Here is a 19,572-nt window from a genome sequence, read left to right as displayed (position 1 = left end):
GCCTCATTCACTGACTGCATCCATGCGTTTCAGTGACAGAGACTCTTTATGCTTTGCTTTTTAGGCACAGGCGCATATAAAATCCAGAATACATTTCAGTAGTACAGTATTGTAAAATGCAACATATACTGTATTGGTTATGTACACTTTCAAGGCTGGCCCCTAAATAAAGGAGTGAGGTCAAATTTCCGAGCCACGTGTTTTGTTTTCAGCTGAGCCAGACCTGGTCCCATGGTGCAAACATACTGAAATGGACAGACAGCCAATTGTATCTTAATTGAATAAATAATGAAGGCCTACAGAAACATAAACATTGAGGGAAGCATTATTTTGGGAGGGCCAGGAGCTCATTGCGCTTCTAAATCTACAGAAGGTCCTGGAATGACCCATCAGGGACAACAAAACATTGGAATTCATCGCAATGGATAAATATTACATATTTCATGAGCTGAAAACACTCAGAAGATGATGAAAAGCTGGAAAAAAAATGTATCAGGTACATGTCCATGCAAACACAGTTCCAGGTAGTCATCTTTGTGCAAATAGATGGAATTACCTGGTGGAAGGACAGCTATTATCCAAATAAGGCCATTAGAGTGGCATGTTCTTGACGTGGTGGAGTGGCCAACCACCCTGCCCTCCATGCCCTGAGCGCATTTTCCTGTTTGGATGATTGGACAGCCTGGGTTCTAGGAAAGTTAGAATGTTTGTTCAATCTGAGAAAATGCTACCAATTTTGGATGATGCAAGATGCGAAGGCAGCACGTTGCATCTCACCTTTTGACGAAGTTGAGGTCGTCCGCACTGTCATGGAACTTTTGGGAAGTGTTTTTTTTTTTTTTTTGCTGTTTTGTTGGCTTTTTGTGTGTGCGTGATGTGTAATGCTAAGGAGAGGTACAAAGGTACCATTAAGACCTGTCACGATCTGCCCGAAGCGATAATGATCGCTCCGTGCAGAACGAGGAAAATAAAGAATTGGATCCCCGGAAAACAGACAACGAAAGGATTTTCTCAAAGCAAAGAGTGTCTTTAATGACAAAAACAGAAAGAGCCCGACAGGGAAAAAACGGAAACACAAAACGCTGGTCAAATAAGGACCAGGGAAGAAATAAGGAAACAACTGAAAACGCTCGCTGAAAAACAAAGTGCGAGGAACTACTGATTAGGCAATATCGAAGTATTCAATTTAGTGACTAACGCTAATGGCAAGAGTAAAGGCCGCAAGGCAAGAAGGCAACGAGTAATCTACAAATAGAGGAATTAGCACGAGAGATCAATGGCACGGTGAGGAATTCTCCGGCAGCGAGATGACTGTCGGAGTCTCTTAATAAAAGAGGGTAATCAGCCCGAAATTACGGACAGGTGCGCGGATGGCGGGGGAGAAAACCCGCCACCTGCTGGCGGACACGCGACGTGACAGTACCCCCCCCTCAATGGACGCCTCCCGGCGGACTACCCGGCTTGGATGGATGTGCAGCGTGGAAGTCGCGCAAAAGGGACGGATCAAGGATCCAGGAGCGAGGCACCCACTGCCGCTCCTCAGGCCCGTAGCCCTCCCAGTCGACCAGATACTGGAACCCCTTTCCCCTGCGCCGAGAGTCCAGGATGGCACGAACCGTGTACACCGGGTCACCGTCGACGACCCGCGGAGGTGGCGGCGGCGTGGGAGGAGGAGCCAAGTCACTGGGAGACACGGGTTTGAGAAGGGAGACGTGGAAGACGGGGTGAACCTTCATGGTGGGCGGTAGCCGGAGCCTGACTGCAGCTGGACTGATGACGGCCTCGACCTCGAACGGTCCAGTAAATCGGGGTCCCAGTTTCGCAGACGTGCCGGCCAGCCGAAGATCCCTCGTTGCCAACCACACCTTCTGTCCTACCACGTATGAAGGAGCCGGGCGCCGGCGACGATCCGCGATCCGCTGGTTCCTGGCCGCCGTGCGGGACAACGCAGCCCGGGCCTCCTTCCACACGCGATGGGCCCGCTTGAGGTGGTGCTGCACAGAGGGGACCTCCACCTGCCCCTCCTGGGACGGGAACAGCGGCGGCTGGTACCCGTAGGCGGCCATGAAGGGGGACCTACCGGTGGCAGAAGAGACGAGGGTGTTGTGCGCGTACTCCACCCAGGGTAAGTGGTCGACCCAGGACGAGGGACGGTGAAGGCACACACAGCGGAGGGCCGCCCCCAGATCCTGGTTGGCACGCTCGGCTTGTCCATTGGACTGGGGGTGGTACCCCGAGGTCAGACTGGCAGTGGCCCCGAGGGACCGGCAGAACTGCTTCCAGACGCGGGATACGAACTGGGGCCCCCGGTCCGAGACAATGTCCAGTGGAATGCCGTGGAGACGGAAGACGTGTTCGACAAGGAGGTCGGCGGTCTCCAGCGCCGACGGCAACCTGGACAAAGGAACAAAATGAGCCGCCTTGGAGAAGCGGTCCACGATCGTGAGTACGACAGTTCGACCCCGGGAAGGCGGGAGACCCGTGACGAAGTCCAGGGCGATGTGGGACCACGGGCGAGGAGGAATGGGCAACGGCTGGAGCAGTCCCGCCGGCGGCTGATGGGACGACTTGCCGCAGGCGCAGGAGGTGCAGGCCTTGATGAACTCCGTCACGTCGTTGCGGAGCTCCGGCCACCAGAAACGCTGGGCGACGAGTTGCACAGTCCGGTTCACCCCGGGATGACACGCCACCTTGGACCCATGTCCCCACTGCAGAACTTCAGATCGTAAGGAGGGAGGTACGAATAGCCTCCCTGCTGGGCACTCCGTCGGCACCTGAACCCCCTCCAGGGCTGCCTGGATCCGCTGCTCAACCTCCCACTGGACGGCCCCCACGACGCACCGGGTCGGGAGGATGGTCTCCGGGGATCGATCCCTCCCCGCAGGCTCGTGGAGACGGGAGAGGGCGTCGGGCTTGGTGTTCTTAGACCCGGGAGAGTAGGTGAGGATGAAGTCGAACCTGGTGAGGAAGAGGGCCCACCGGGCCTGACGGGCGTTCAGTCTTTTGGCGGAGCGAAGGTAGGCGAGGTTCTTAATCATCGGACCGATGAGCCAGCATGGAGACCGCGCCACGGAGTTCCCTAATGGCTTGGCCCTGCTGACTCATCTGTTGCTCTTGTCGGGAAAGAGCGGACAAAATTCTTTCGATGTCTGCGGGATCCATGGTGGCCGGAGAATTCTGTCACGATCTGCCCGAAGCGATAATGATCGCTCCGTGCAGAACGAGGAAAATAAAGAATTGGATCCCCGGAAAACAGACAACGAAAGGATTTTCTCAAAGCAAAGAGTGTCTTTAATGACAAAAACAGAAAGAGCCCGACAGGGAAAAAACGGAAACACAAAACGCTGGTCAAATAAGGACCAGGGAAGAAATAAGGAAACAACTGAAAACGCTCGCTGAAAAACAAAGTGCGAGGAACTACTGATTAGGCAATATCGAAGTATTCAATTTAGTGACTAACGCTAATGGCAAGAGTAAAGGCCGCAAGGCAAGAAGGCAACGAGTAATCTACAAATAGAGGAATTAGCACGAGAGATCAATGGCACGGTGAGGAATTCTCCGGCAGCGAGATGACTGTCGGAGTCTCTTAATAAAAGAGGGTAATCAGCCCGAAATTACGGACAGGTGCGCGGATGGCGGGGGAGAAAACCCGCCACCTGCTGGCGGACACGCGACGTGACAAGACCGAGGGGAAGATTTCCTACGATTGAAATTCTACATTGTCTTGAAGCAACTTGTAATTTGGAATGGATTGTTTTCCACTTTGTATGGACATCCACATGCCCGACTTTGGGATATTGGGTGAGGAATCAGTTTTCATTTGAAGGGGTAGTCAATTCTAATATTTATTTGCAAAAATATGTGCTGTGCTATTACTTGCTATCTATAAATAAAGCAAATGACAAATTCAGGTTTGCTAAATGTGTTTTGAGGAACAAAACAAAAAACAATTGATCACGATCGGCCATCTTTGTTTGTTTTTTGTACATTCATCTGGAATCCTTTGATATCGCAACTGGCACAGTCCTAAATTTGCCAATGTCATATGACCAAACCCAGAAAAAAGGTGCTCTGTGACAGTCGTGCCCTTTAGGCACTGTGATGTCATTTTCAGTTGAAGTGGCAGTCTAAGGTAAAATGTCAGCCCCCCTAAAATGGATAAAAACGGTCAGATTTCTCCGCATAAATCATATTCCGCAAACACAATCTTAATCAGTAAGCTGTGTTCAGACTAGCGCGGTCGCGAACAACCATTACAAAGATATTTTTTAACTTGATTTAATTCCTATTCAAATTTGGCCGAAAGACAAGTCATTTAAAGTCGATGAACCCACTTCTCTTTAATTAAGTACAGTGGAATTGAAATGGTTTAGTGGTCTGACAAAGTTATACGATCCGAACCTTTAACCCAGCATCTATGAATCTCTGGCAGGAAGGCGCGGTGGTGTCGCTGTTCAAGATCTGCCGGCAGGATCGCTTCAAAGGCCTCTACGCTCACGCTCTGAGGACCGTGGCCTCCATTTGCTGCGTGGAGGAGGGCATCAAGCAGCTAGACAAGGTACCCACGCATCCATCCATATTGATCTGCAGTCTTCAGGCCAAAGAATATCATTCAACTTTAGTTGAACTCTGATTTAAAATCAACCACGATTACTCAACAAGCCTGAGTTAGTGTTTCTTCCAAGACTTGAGAGTCGTCAGGGGGAGCCCGATAGTAAAACACAGTTAATACCTCCTGGTATTTGAAAACGTTCCTTTCCTTATTGCAATTAGAGTATTATTTTTTTTGAAGTCAACTTTAAAAATGGTGATCTCACAAAGCTGTAAATGATGAGCATCTTATATTTGTAAAAGTGTGAGACTGAGGAGGGGGGGAGGGGTACGGCGGGGGGAAGCTTTCAAGCATGAAACATCTGAGCAAAGTCCGCTCCCGATGAGTGAGGCGTTGGTGTCCTCGGGGGAGCGTCCGTCAGCCGCGTCCGCTCAGCCTCGACAAACACAACTGTCGCTGTGGAGGGTGGCCGTGCTGTGCAGGTGCTGTTTATCATCCGATACACTGCTTGCTTTCATCCCCTAATGGGACTTGATGTAATCACAACATGGAGGATGATGGTTAACAAAATTTGGGAGCAGACCGGATGATTGACAGATTGTCGAATCTCTGGTGTCGCTGAGCTTTGACCATTGATTTGGGATTACATTGGACCCTGAATCGCAAAAATCTGTGTCTAAAAAAACTGGGGTTCCAACCTGCCAAAAAAGACAAAATAGTAAAAAAAAAATGTTTTTGAATTCTAAATTCACAGGCTTCAAACCTCGAGTATGTTGGGGTTCACTGTATTATTATTGTTATTATAATATTAATCTACAGTAATAATAATAGTCTTCTGTAGCTATCCAATTAAAAGTCTCATTTCTTTTTAACTTACAAAGCAAAAATATTTTTCTATTGTTGGCAATACATCTTTTTTTTCATTTGACAGCGATAAAAATCTTAACAGAAAATAAGAAACTTAAAAATATAATTTACAAGGGACACTATTTAGACTACGCAGATCTGATCATTCGGCAGATATTTTAATAAATGATTGGTTTTAATATAATAATTTGCCAATTGATCAATGACATCATTGTTCAATCCGAAAAATACATCTTTACAGTAAATACAATTTTGTTGACTCCAGGGACATTCTCTCCTGCTAAAATTTTTGCAGCAGATTATCCATCAGAAAATCCAATATTTTTCTACTATTATTTTTTTGGGATGAGCCGGTCGAGTCCCAATCCCCTGCGAATAGCGGGGGTCCACTGTCATAAATAAAGTTGTTAAAATAGACTGGATAGATGGTCCATTTGTGATTGGTTATCGTTTAGTTTTGTTTTTTAACACTTGTTGATCGGTGATTGGCTCCAAAATCCTGATCGTACAAAGCCTAATATATATTATTGATGAATAATTATAAACTGTTGTTCATTTGTGAGTGCCGTAATATTAAGGATTAAAAAAATATATATGTATACATATCGTTAAATAATAAAAATTGATCAGCTCCATTGTTATACAATTGGATAAATGCGTTGATAGAGTGAATTAAATCATTGATCATAAAATATATCTTTTAATAATAATAATTCTTATTTACTTGACCCTCTACTGTACTTTATTTGTTGTTAAGTAAGCAAAGTAATGATGTGCAGGCATCCTAACGGGGGTGTTTCACGTCACTGCTGCTGACGTCCACAGAGGCTCAAACTGGGAAGTGTCCTGTGAACGTGGGCGCGTTGATGCTCATCAGCGGATGAGAGTGACAGGTGTGGATTGATGAGAGTCGGTCTGCATGTTCGTCTCCCAACTTTTGTTTCCCCGAAGTGACGGTGGATTATATTTAGTATTGACTCACCAACTATTCATCCTTTTTACGTGTCAAAAAACAAAATCTATTTCCCCTTTTTTCATTACGCGGTCAGGCAATAACGTGAAAAAAAATCATGCCAAGTGCAAAAAGACGCTGAAAGCATATGTGATGTACAACACTGCCTCTCTGTGGACATATATTGAATTGCATCTAAAACATTGAACTAAAATGTAAGATTAATATTTACATGAACATCATTACATTTAACAGTTTAAATGTTATTAAATTGACACCAAAATCCCTATGTTGTTAATATAGGATTTTTAGCACATGTTCTGATCATAATATGCAGAAAAGTTACAATTTAAGTGGTGTTGATGATGCTTGGCCCCAACCAGGTGGACGGCATCCTGTGCTTGGCGGACATCCTGACGGACGACGGCAGCGCGGAGGCGGCGCGGGCTGAGGCAGCGGCGGTGGTGGCGCAGATCACGTCGCCGCATCACACGTCCACGCAACACCTGGCCAGCTTCCTGGAGAGCATGCACGACATCGTCACGGCGCTCATCAGTGAGTGATCCACCTGTTTTACAATGCTGACGGACAGAATACTGTACCAATCTTGCTTTGACAAACACCTGTGCTTCAGTTCAAATTTCTGCGCAAAAAAAAACGGAATATGATTTTTTTTCAATGCAAATTAAAATGGGCAAAAGTTCAATACAGCCCAGCGGCACTATACTGTTGAGGATTTAAAAAAATTAAGTTGACCTCTAGAAGATGTGGTACATTATTTAACACTTTGAGGATGACTGATGTGAACTCTGGATTTGACAATGTCTGTCAAGATTTGTGCGAGAGCGCCTCCTGCGGCGAGGTCTTCCTTCTGGCGTCGGCGGCCCTTGCCAACATCACCTTCTTCGACAGCATGGCCTGCGAGATCCTGTTGCAGCTCAACGCCATCCACATCCTGCTGCGGGCGTGCAAGGACCGCCATCGGGTGGACACCCCCTACTCCAAAGACCAGGTGCCGTGTCACCATTGTTAATGGGTTGTAGCAATAATCTAAAAATAAAATCGCCTACAAATTGACTGCTGACTTCAAACGTTTACATTATTAGGTGGTGACTATCTTAGCCAACCTCTCTGTTTTGGAGCAGTGTGCGAGTGAAGTCCTGCAGGAGCAAGGTGATTCGTTCATTATTCCGTCTCATAATTTGATTCATTTTTAATTTGTTGTGCACTAGTGGTTAGCACATTTGTCTTATAGTTATGAGGCTAGTTGGAATGTTCAGCTTGTGGTTGTCTAGATTTTTTCCTCCCACATTTCAAAATCAAGAATCTAAAAATTATACAATTGGGGTGAATGCTCGTTTCCCTGTATGTGCTCTGAGATCATCTGGTGACGAGTCCATTTGTCCAGAAAGACACTGATGTTCACCATCGAGCATACACGCTCCTCAAGATGGCAGCATTGTGCCAAATATGGTCATAACTGAGCACAGGCCTGTCAATAAAACTGGACAGTTATGCTTGAAATACCAAACACACGCTAAACTTTTTGCTACATAGGGGACGTGCTGGATGGTGATGCCTGACCTTGTCCCCCCCCCCCCCCCCCCCCATCTCTCGTCAGGTGTGGAGAGGCTGCTGCTGCTACTGGGCGAGAGGCCGTCCTCCTCCAGCCCGTCCGAGGGCGCCGCCTGCGAGCGCGTGCAGCAGAAAGCCGCTGTCACGCTGGCGCGTCTCAGCCGGGACTCCGATGTCGCTCAGGCTGCCATCCAGCTCAAAGGTGCCGTGGCTGATTTGTTTTCTTTTGAAGCGGGACAAAATTCTTGCTTTTTTTCTAACTTAATTGAACATAGTCGTTGAACTAAATTTAACAGAAAATATAATACAACCTGTATTGGATTGAAGTCCTTAGGCATGAAGGCTGTGGTTCTCGGTCTCAAATGCCTGTTTTACTTTCCTTTAACAAACAACTCCATTTTTAACTCATTCAGTAGCAGCCAAGTCTAGACTAAGTCTGAAAAGACGTTTAAAACGTATTTGGGAGTGAATGAGTTAAAGACTGAAATAAAACTTGACAAATGTCCTCCTTAGTCAAGACTGTTCAGCCGAATGGCAGTTCTAACATACATAAAGCGATTTGCCAGGAGGTCATTTTGATTGGCCAATTCTTACCATATGTCACGTGACAACTAACACCCAAATCAATAAGCTACTTCACCCCAAATTAGCTGCAGTTTAGTTTGGATGGATGGATGGATGGATGGATGGATGGACAATGACTGATGTATGATATATGATGACATCTCCTTTAAGAAATCCCGTGAGGATTTTTATCTTGAATATGCATGATTCAAAATGAATAAAAAGTTTATATTTCTTATTCTCGAGTCGCGTAAAATGGTAAATTGGCCCTCATCTCAGCTCGCAATGTGCTATTATTCCCTTTCTCAGACGGGCACGGTTCCTGACCATATCAAGGAAGAAAACTACTCTCACGTTTTTTAGTTGCGCCCTCTGGTGGAGAACATAAATACTATGTGGCAACTCAGCCACGTGACAATTAGCCCCGGTCTCCCCGAACCTGTGATGACTATGACGACGATAACAATGTCTGTGAACTTTCCCTCTGCTGCCTTCAGCCGTTCCTCGTCTCATCGAGCTGTGCCGATCTCCCACGGAGAGAAATAACAGTGACTCGGTCTTGGTCGCTTGCCTGGTAAGTAATAGCAGTGTGTGTGTGTGTGTGTGTTTGTGTGTGAGCTCCAATTTCTTTTTTCAGTGCACCGCCTTCATTCAAAATAGTATTCAATTGTTTTCCCCTTTATTGTATTAATTATTTTTTTCTTTTTTAATTATTCCTTTCCAGGAAGTAGTTCACTTGTTAAAATATGCACGTTATGGATATACACTTATGATTATCACGAGGAGGGTGTTGCGATGGCCAGCAAGTTCATTGGGCTTGCCCTCAACCTCACACTTTGTGGCAAGTTGCGCTGTCCAACCTACAGATTCGTTCTTTCTTTAATTTTATGGGAGCATTCAAGAAGAATGAAAAACTCGCATAGAAAACATGGAAGATATTGGACAGAAAGGCACCCATTTTGGTTGGAAGGAGCCATTTTGCAGAAATTCCAGCGCTTGGACACTTGACAAACTCTGACAAGGAAATTTGTCCAAAAAAAATACCTGTAGCGGCATATTACGAATTTGTCTAAAGCAGGGGTGTCCAACCATTTTGCCAAGGGGGCCAGATTTTATGTGGTAAAATGTCGGGGGGCCGACCTTGGCTGACATTCTTTACATTGAACAACAATATTGTTCAACAAATTTTAGTAAGCCAGTCTGTTTCACATTTCCATTTTTATTTTAATTTCAACAATCTTAAGAATTTCTTTTGGTTCATTTGAAACAGGTATATCACATGCAACTGCTTATTCACTTGACTTTTTCTTAAACAGAAGTCTCCTGAGTGCAAATTGATTGATTTGAAACATAAAATGTATCACCATGACTTTTCAATAGTCACAAAACCTTTGACTCGAACAACAGGGAAATGAACAAGCAATACACATATCCACAACTGCAAGGATCATTTGAAATATGACATATCAGTCAATATAAACACGGAGTGATGTCTTGTTAACTCGTGAGTGATGCCCTCTAGTGTCTAAATGCTATTACTCATTTAGTGAATGCTATTACTCATTTAGCCACTAGAGGGAGGAAGCAGTACTCTATGAAACATCACTCACCAGTCTACGAGACCTCAGTCAATGCAACACGTGTTCCATTGCGCCCAACCTGCGGGCCAGACGGCACTGACTTTATGACAGGGGCCGAGATGAAATTCGACCGCGGGCCAAATCTTGGACATGCATGGTCTAAAGGAAACCCAATGGATGAAATTGAAAAGAGAATTCATTTTGGTTTGAAGCCGCCATGTTACCTTTGAAAAGTCCATAGGTTTGTATTGTACACGTATACCAAATATTTTGGGATCTTTGTGTGCAGGCAGCTTTGAGGAGGCTGGCTTCAGTGTGCCCGGACAGCATCGAAGCGGCAGATCATCAGCAATTGATTAAACCGCGCTTGGTGGACTCCTTCCTCCTGTGCTCCAACATGGAAGAGAGCTTTGTGTGACGCTAACATGCTCATAATACGCATCCAACACTGACCGCTCAAGAAGTGGAAAACATTCCTTGACTGGACCATCAGACAAAAGTATGCGAATGGATGTAGAGACATTTATGTGCGTGTGTGTGTATGTGTGTGTGTGTGTTTGTGTGTGTGTGTGTGTGTGTGTGCGTGTGTGTTGAAAGAAAACATACGACATAAGATGATGGCTTGGCTCGACAACTCAAATCAGGACACAATTCTGCGAGTCCATATCACTCATCCTATTTATTTATATTGTTTATGCAGTGGAAGCTCAATTTAACGGACCCAGATCCAGTGGACCTTGGATTCAATGGACAGAAAGTAGTGTCCAGTCGATTGCAACTATTTAAGTCTGTTAAATCCAGAAATGGACGGATTGGTGGAAGGTTAGATAATCGTGAGTATACATAAAATGTCAAATTATTACGAGATTAAAATCACAGTATACCAATGATATCGTTTTAATTTTATATGGATGAAGTTTGTGCTTTCCGATAAAAAAATAAAGTCAGAATGTTACTTAATGTATTTCAGAGTTTACATTGTTATGAAATTTACAAAGTTGTAATGTTACAGTCATACAAACCACCGTATTTCCATAACAATATACTAACTACGTCTTTACAATTCAAGATATCGCTTCCATGGGCAGCAAAGTTTTTTTTTTTTAATGAATACTGCGTGCATGAATTATTGCCATCGCTTGTGTTTCGCAAGTCATGGAGATTTTGTGTTCTTCATGTGGATTTCCATTCATATGTGTCATGATCATATGTGCTACTGGCATTTGTTAAATTGCCTTCTTATTCTCATTATTATTTAAAAGGGACAATTGTATGCAACACATGTAATAAAAACAAGTAGCTCTCAATCTTGCATGATAGCATGTGTCTGATAAAATGAAGAGATATTCCGGTTTTCTACCCTGCAGCAAACATGAATAAAACAAAAAGTGTTTGGGTGACCCGTGTCGCTCTTGCAATGTGTGTGATGCTTCAGTGTACTCACCTAACACCTTGTCCCGCTTTAATTTTTTTTCTTCTGAGGGTTTTTTTTGTTTTGTTTTTGGGGGGAAATGTTCTAGGTCGGTTACCTCACATTAGCCATTTTCATGAAAAGTGTTGAGGAAAAAAAAAGCGAAAATCCTGTAGATTTTGGCATGATTAGCGAGCGGCAACTCAAGATGGCTGCTAGGAGCTTCACTTCTCGCTATGGCAAGTAAGCATCATTATCAGTGCTGTTATTCAAGGCTGCAACCAAAAATGATGGAAAGCAGCATATGTGAAGAGCAGGGGTTTTTTTCCAGTGCTATTTTTGGTGAACATTTCAGTAATACAGTCTAATCTTGTATTTTTCAAGTATTTGTGCATTTCAGGTATAAAATATTTGGGGATATTTTCTGAATATTTTGTTTTCTTGTATTATCTGGCTATATTTGTTTCCACCCTGTCATGATTCTGTCTGTGACCAACAGGTGGCACTGTAGGGTTCTTTCTGCAGCTGCACACCTGTTGGTCATTATGTAATTAGTGCTTTAAAAGGACTCCCGGCCTGACCACTCATTGTTGGGTCATTATTGCCATTTACTGCTGTCATGTTTGTTCTGGTCTTGTTTCGGTTAGTTGGTAGTTTTTTTTGCTTCATTCATGGTTTTGTTTGATACTTCGGATTCATTTTGTTTTCAGGACTTTGTTTAGGATTTAGTTTTCTGTGTTTTATCAATACACTCCTTCAAGTTCACCCCGCTCCTCCCTCCTGCCTGCTTTTTTGCGGTCCACCACCACCATCACCTCGCAACGTGACACCCCCAAATTTTGGGTATTTTTCCTATTATTTATATTTTTTAGAATGTTTTTTTTTTTTTGCAGTATTTTTCTCTGTCTATTTTCTCTTCCTCTTTTTTTGGTGTCGTTTCATGTCCATTTATTATTTCCAGACAGCATAATTATACTGCGGTGGCACAGCGTGGCTTTGAAAGGAAGTTTTGAAGAAGCGACCCAAACAGAATTGTGAGTGCTCCAGTGCGAAACTTGTCCTTTTGTGGCGGCAACTGGCAGGGAAACAAAACTACATTTTTGCCACTAGCGTTGTTTTCCTTGGAGACACAATCTTCTTCTTATTCTTCTTCTCTGTCCTTTTTGTTGTCCGTGGCTTTGTCTTTTGCCCCTCATGCTTACACAATGTGAATGTGTGTGTGTGTGTCTGCTCTTTGTGATCAAATATGTCTTTTGAGCAGAATGTATTGGTGGTGCACCACCAAACAGGTTCTTTTCTTTTTTTTTCTTCTTTTCATGACGCCGCTGTCTTTGACCGTGACCATGAGAGCAAGTTGATCAAAAGCATTTTTTCTCCCCTATTTCTCGCTTGCTCGCTCAGCTCGCCAACTTTGGATTTCCTGGCGCGCACCCACCGCCTCCATTGTCGTCCGTCTTGATCCATGTTCACGGCACAAATAGGAACAAAATAACAGGCTGAATCGCGTTCAATAAAAATACCAGCACGCTAGTGACGGGAACACGTTTTACCATCCATCCATTTTCTGATCCGCTTGATCCTCAGAAGGGTTGCGGGGTGTGCTTGAGCCTATCCCAGCTGTCTGAGGGCTTGGACACCCTGAATCGGTTGCCAGCCAATCGCAGGGCACACAGAGACGAACAACTGCTCTCATGCTCACATCTAGGGACCATTTTGAGTGTTCAGAATCAGCCTGCCATGCATGTTTTTGGAACGTGGGAGGAAACCGGAGGACCCGGAGAAAACCCACACAAGCACGGGGAGAACATGCAAACTCCACACAGGAAGGGCGGAGCTGGATTTGAACCCGGTACCTCTGCACTGTGATGTCCACGTGCTAACCACTCGACTACCGGGCTGCCCGCTTTTAATCAGAAATTAAAAAAAAAAAAGGCATTGGATTTTACCGTGTAATCCTTAAAACCTGTCTTCACAAAACTTTGTGATAATGTCATTCGTGTGGGATTTATTCCATTTGTTTTATTTGCTGCTAACTTTCTCTGACGAATTAGCCTTAGCAATTGTGATTTTTTTTTTTTTTCATTCAACATCTTATACCCGTTAGCGTTTTCAATACATGCATTTTTTTAAGTGTCTTATAAGATCAAACTGAACTGGAATGTTTTCATCAAATTCGTCTGGTATGGTGTTGATATAGCTCCTCATATTAGTTTAATTTGCTGCAAAGGTCGAAGTAATCGTGTTTCAGTTGTCGTAAATTGGATTGGATAAAGTGGATTTGAACGTAACACCCTCAAGACCATTTTGCACTGAAACTTTTCTTTGCAATGTCACGGAAGAGTCAACCGAGTATTTTGAGATTGAGTTAGAGTTCCTCACATTTGTCGAATTGGTATCCAGCAATCTAGCTGGATCTATTGCCAAAACGGCAAAGCATAATGTCTTATGTTTGTTGTGTGTATTGTAAGATTGTTGAAAATTGGCAATAGCATCCGTGTGTTTCCCATGACACCCTAAACGAAAGAGCGAGACTTCAAACATCTTGCTAGGTGCTACTGTTTGTTTGTTCAAAAGGCTCAGCACTTTTTTGTCCCCCACCCTACTGGTAAAAGAAACGTTTTTAAATGTTTGCATGAACAACGTGGACCAAAATAAAAATTAACTCTCTATGGACTTACATCCAATTGCCTTGCAGCTTGAATGCGCCAGGTTGTTTTTAATCTTATAACGTCCTTGAGCCAAAACTCTTTCACGAGCTTGCGTTGATTAGTTTTTATTTACTTATTTTGTGGGCTGTAAATGGAAAAAAATAAGAAAAACAAGGTAAACATTGCAAAAAACATTTGGAGTGTGAAGTAACTCCGCGCTCGTTCGTGCCGCTTTTGGAACGAGTGTGCTTGTGGGAAAAGGAATGAATTAATCAAATGCAGTGATTAAAATTTGAGCAGCCACAGTCCTTTTGCTTTCAAAGGCGCTTTTTATTAAGCCCATTTTTTAAAAAGTGTGTGTGTGTGTGTACCTTGAATGCACTGCACACTGTTATGTATGACGATATTTACATCTATAACGAGTATAAGTGCATAAGATGTGTCTATCATGGCTAAACCCACCCAAAAAAAAAATAAAAAATAAAAATCTCAAGCAATCATGCCCAAAAAGACCCATTTTGGTTTGATTTGACTTGCTAGGTTTTGGCCATAATCAGGGTTCCTTCAAATACAACTTTGTCTAAGATATTTTGTCCCATTGTTATCAAATTTGAATCAGGTATACGAGACAGGTGGCAAATTTTGCATGATGAATGGTAAAATATTGAGTTTTTGTCAGTGCATGTGAGCTGAGCGAGATGGTGAAAGCCATTGGTTCAGTGGTGAACCTCGAGATTTTCGTTTCTTTATAAACACACTTGCTAAACCCCAGTGGAATGAAAAAAGGCCCGCGGACAAGACAGTTATTGTAGTAAAAAAAAAAAAAATTTGGCAAAAAAGGACCAGATTATCTGTCTGACTTCGAGCGTCGTGTCGGCTAGGCTAACTTAGCTGTTGTCGTTCAAAGCTTCTTTCATCTGTGACGTCAGTTGCATCGGCACTGATTGGTTGAAACCAAAAGACGCGCGCGTGCGTACATGTCCGCGCTTACGCACGCACTGCAGAGAGCAGCGGACTATCGACTCCTGAGGCGCGCTTCAGTAGAGTGGCGTCGCCACAAACCTTCATAGATTTTTTTAGGAAATATGAGCCACCGAAGCTAGTTTCACTTTACAACCTAAAATTTTATGACTATATCTATCATGAGTTACCATAGTCAAAAAAACTGTCAAGAAGCCATGACATGGGATGTCTGCTGTATAGCTTTGAAGTGACTATTTGAGGACACTTTTTGGGTATAATTGAAAAAGACATTAATCCAACACGATTTGTCAGATTGTTTCCAACTTTGAACTTCTACTAGACTTACAAGTGGGGGGGAAAAAAAGAGCAAAATATTTTTGAGTGTTCAAAATTGCACAGGGATGGAACATGAAGCGATGAGGAACATGGTTCAGTGAGGCATTCCAGCTTTTGGGGAAAATTTAGCCCCTCATTTTACTTAGCAAAGTGTGTTTTGGTAGTCGTGTCTTTCATGAGTAGAATCACAAAAAAGTCACAAGCAACCATGCATTAAAACACAGAAAGCCATCAATTTTGGATCGAAGCTTCCATATAAGAGTCCTTTGAGAAATATCCAAGGATTCTTCAAACACAAACTCATTCCAGAGATTCTGTCTGACGGCCAACAAATCTACGTTTTGTATTCTACACGATAACTGGTGAAACACGCGCGTTTAAACTGACTTCAATTGAACTTTCTTCCTTCACTGTCTCTTTTTTTTCCGAAGCCATCATATCAAAACAGCGGCGTTCATTTAAGCGACATTTCTTTAATTTTAATGTGACCCAGACACATGCATGCGGGTACGCGCACGCGCCTCTGGTCCACTGGGGCCCGCTAACCATTAACGTGCCGCTACAGCACGCCTTCTCCATTTAGGCCTTGTGTGCGCACACGCACGCACAAACACACCGAATTGCGGACATCTCTGAGGACTTGTGAAAAGATTATTTTGCCTGTAGACAACTAGGGTGTAGGATTTTATTCGTTTTTCTGTATTTCTGTGACATAATGTGAATTGTTAGCTTGAAACAAGCCACATTACATAGGTGTGCATTTGTTATATTAATTCTTTCATACACCCTGTAACCTCGTAATATGATTAGCGGTCCACTCTAGTAACCGCTGTCCTTGAAAGGGATAAATAGCCATATATGGAGTAAATGGAAATGTTCAAACTCCCGAAACAACATCCTTAACTCATTCAGTACCAGCCAATTCTGGACCAAGTCTGAAAAGACGTTTAAAAACGTCTTTGGGAGTGAATGAGTTAATCAAAACGCAAGACTCCCCGTGTCTTTTTTGAGACTTTTTTTGTGGGTCTACTAATGATATGCATATTTATATTGCAATGTGAAATTGGCTTTGAGAGCTCAATTTTCTAACCATTTAGTGTACTACTCGAACCAGTGTCAATTGGTCAATATTTGTTTCCTGGCAGCACAAACAAGCAATGACAAAAACTGAAATTGTTCCAAAAATTCTTTGAAATCTCTACGACAAGTCAGCTTTTTAAGGACACCTGAAAATGGTCAACTAGAGCGTAAAATATTTGCTTCAAAGCAAATTCGCTGGCCTGTGTTTATTTGAACCTTGATCCCCCCCCACCCCCCATGTTTTCGACTCATAATAAATATGCTGACAGAAATTTCTTTCAACTTTTCATCTATGTTCCAGTCACACGAAATGATGTGAATTTAAATGTATTAAAATTTTCTAACAATCATCTGTTTAATATATATTTTATGTGCTTCAAATTTGTTAGCAATTGGAAAAAAAAGCTGTCAAGTTCTTCTTTGGAAGACCCCTGCAATTGGCCTCATAAGGCCCTAAACCCTTCCTGTGTATTTTCAGGTATGGCTTCTTGCGATGTTTTTTGTGGGTCTACCCAAAATAGATCTTTCGACTAAATGCTATAATGCTAAGTGAAACTCCTATCGAGGGCTCACTTTTTCAAATCTTCCGGAGTGTACTACTGAAACAATGGCGATTCATTAAATTTCACCGTCATTCTCTCAAATTCAACGCCAAAATCTCAAATGTTTCAAAAGTTGCCCATCTACCTTAAAATGGCCTCTTCAAACCGGTCATGTCTGTTTCAGACGTTAACGTGAATCTACTCGTGGCAGGTATGCTTCCCAAAATATAATGTCGCAAAGTGAAGTATTCTTTTGGGGTTGAATTTTCAAAAGATTAATCTAGATTCGAACGACGCGGTGATATTCAAGTCAGCTCGCATAATCTGCCTGTGAAAGTGAGACACTTGTCAACCATATAAAATGAATAATAACTTTTTTTTTATTCAGCCCACCGAAAGACACCTCAGGTATGTGTGTGTGTGTGTGTGTGTGTGTGTGTTTGCATGAATGTGTGTGCCAGATGACCCTTATTCCTCACCGTTGCTTGTGCATTTACATGCGCGTACACAATGGTGATGTCAGCGATGCCGCCAAGAATTCAATAACTTTATTTTTTTGCACTGAAAGGAAGGACTAAGAGCAGTAAGCATACGGCTCCTGTGAGGACAAGTGGATACTAAGCGCACACGCCACTTGACAGATGATGTTTTTTTTTTTTAAATTATTATTTTAACACAAGTGCAGTGGAGGGCAAGCACTGGCAGTGTGTTCAAAGTGAATATGTAATTAAGAGTAGGTAACTGCAGGCATTCTCGTTTTTTTTTTTTCCAACTTGAAATGAAGACCGAGCCGAGGTCACAGACCCGTCGATACATATTTAATAAGTAAAGAACTACTATGTGCCTGCATCAGTGGTTCTTAACCTTCTTAGAGCTACAGAACCCAACCAGTTAACTCATTCACTCCCAAAGACGTTTTTAAACATCTTTTCAGACTTGGTCCAGAATTGGCTGGTACTGAATGCACATTCACTGCACGCTTCATTAGTAGAAGAAAAAGTATATACTGTACATATACAGTATATATATATATATATATATATATATATATATATATATATATATATATATATATATATACCCGTATTGTTTTGTGTTTTTTGTTATTGTAAAGTGTCCTTGAGTGTTTTGAAAAAGGCGCTTATAAATAAAATGTATTATTATTATTATTATTATTAAAACTTCAAGATATTAAAAAAAACACATTTATTAAAAACAGAAAAAAAAAAAAAAAAAGATAAGTATACTCTTTTATTTAAAAAGAAGATTGTACAACGTACGATCATGACAGTCACATGTTGACCACTAAAGCGAACTAAATTTCCCACAGCACTGATTGGACAAGCAATGTCACGTGATCATCTGCAGCCAGTGATGGCCAGGCGGGCGTGTCATCACTAATATATGTTGAGTCAGGTGTGTCTTCCCCTCCATGACAGAGGCTCCGTGGAAACCCTGAGACCGATTCACCGAACCCTTGGGGTTCAATCGAACCCAGGTTAAGAACCACAGGTCTGGATGCTTCATGAACACAGCTCTTGCCCTGTCAACTTCAGCTATGACCACATTTACCGTACAGTATTTACTTGAATCCGCTGCTCATGGATTAGAGGGGAAGCCTTTTATTTCTACAAAGGCATTTTTCTAAAAACATTAACCCTTCCGCGTCCCCTGTAACCTGACAACATGGGTCATCTGTCCACTGCAGTAACCGCTGTCCCTGAAAGCGTGAAACAATTTTACTGTTCTATATGTGAAAACGGAGTTACAAGATTAAAAAGACTTATTTTGGAGAAAGAAACGATGCAAATTATTCATAAGTGGCCAGAACATAAACATCGTAGTGGTGCAATCAACACGACGGTCTAATCGAATGCTAATCATTTTTATAAGATGTCTTCTCCACTTAACATTAATTAGAGGTCAACTGTGTGAAACTAATAAACTCAGCTAGAATTTTAAGCGGCATCTCCACATAATGTTTATTACCGTGCACAAAACTGTATTTAATAACTCTGCATTTTACACCACCTGACAGACTGTCTCTCTCTCTCTTGGTCCTGCTGTTTTGGCTAACAACCAAACTTAGCTCTCTACTGTGCGTGCATTTGCTCTTTGACACATCTCCCCGACCATCAAATTGTCAGCTAAGCGCCATCTCCGTCGGGCTCCGGTGGCAAACACGCTCCGGCCCGAATGGCTCCGCCCCATTAATGGCCCCCTGATTGTTGATGTGCTATTCTTCCGAAGCGGCGTGATTGAAAAGAAAATTGAATCCTCTTTTGATGTGCTAAATTTGTCCATTAGTGCGTTTGCACACAAAAGTGTTGGTGGAAATGACAGTGGGGATTGGCTAGGTTCTTCACGGGAGACGAAGGGCGTACATATTTCAATTTCGTTGTATCTGCACCTTCCAATGGCAATAAAGGCTTTCAAGTCAATATATTTTATTGGAGAGGAAATATAAATAATCTGTATGGATGTCTGAAATGACTTTTTTTC

The 19,572-nt window shown here is 42.8% G+C and overlaps 1 protein-coding gene and 1 long non-coding RNA gene across 2 annotated transcripts in view; both read left to right on the top strand.

Annotated features, from left to right (window-relative positions):
* Positions 1–11,490, top strand: part of LOC127597489 (protein inscuteable homolog) — a 34,388-nt gene extending 22,898 nt beyond the window's left edge. Inside the window, exons 7-14 of the mRNA XM_052060558.1 lie at positions 4,433–4,558; positions 6,755–6,926; positions 7,205–7,383; positions 7,478–7,544; positions 7,993–8,148; positions 9,008–9,084; positions 10,380–10,651; positions 10,688–11,490. Of these exons, the coding sequence (XP_051916518.1) occupies positions 4,433–4,558; positions 6,755–6,926; positions 7,205–7,383; positions 7,478–7,544; positions 7,993–8,148; positions 9,008–9,084; positions 10,380–10,508 (906 nt within the window). The 3' untranslated portion in view covers positions 10,509–10,651; positions 10,688–11,490. The remainder of the gene's footprint in view (positions 1–4,432; positions 4,559–6,754; positions 6,927–7,204; positions 7,384–7,477; positions 7,545–7,992; positions 8,149–9,007; positions 9,085–10,379; positions 10,652–10,687) is intronic.
* A 519-nt stretch (positions 11,491–12,009) lies between these two features.
* LOC127597514 (uncharacterized) lies at positions 12,010–13,055 on the top strand. Its single transcript, XR_007961666.1, has 2 exons — positions 12,010–12,344; positions 12,463–13,055. It is a non-coding gene; the product is annotated as an uncharacterized LOC127597514 (long non-coding RNA).
* The last annotated feature ends 6,517 nt before the right edge of the window (positions 13,056–19,572 follow it).

This window comes from Hippocampus zosterae, chromosome 3 (genome assembly GCF_025434085.1).
Source record: "Hippocampus zosterae strain Florida chromosome 3, ASM2543408v3, whole genome shotgun sequence".
In the NCBI taxonomy this organism is placed as follows: Eukaryota; Metazoa; Chordata; class Actinopteri; order Syngnathiformes; family Syngnathidae; genus Hippocampus; species Hippocampus zosterae.
The sequence above is the reverse complement of the archived record's forward strand: the minus strand, read 5'-3'. Positions and strand labels throughout refer to the sequence as shown.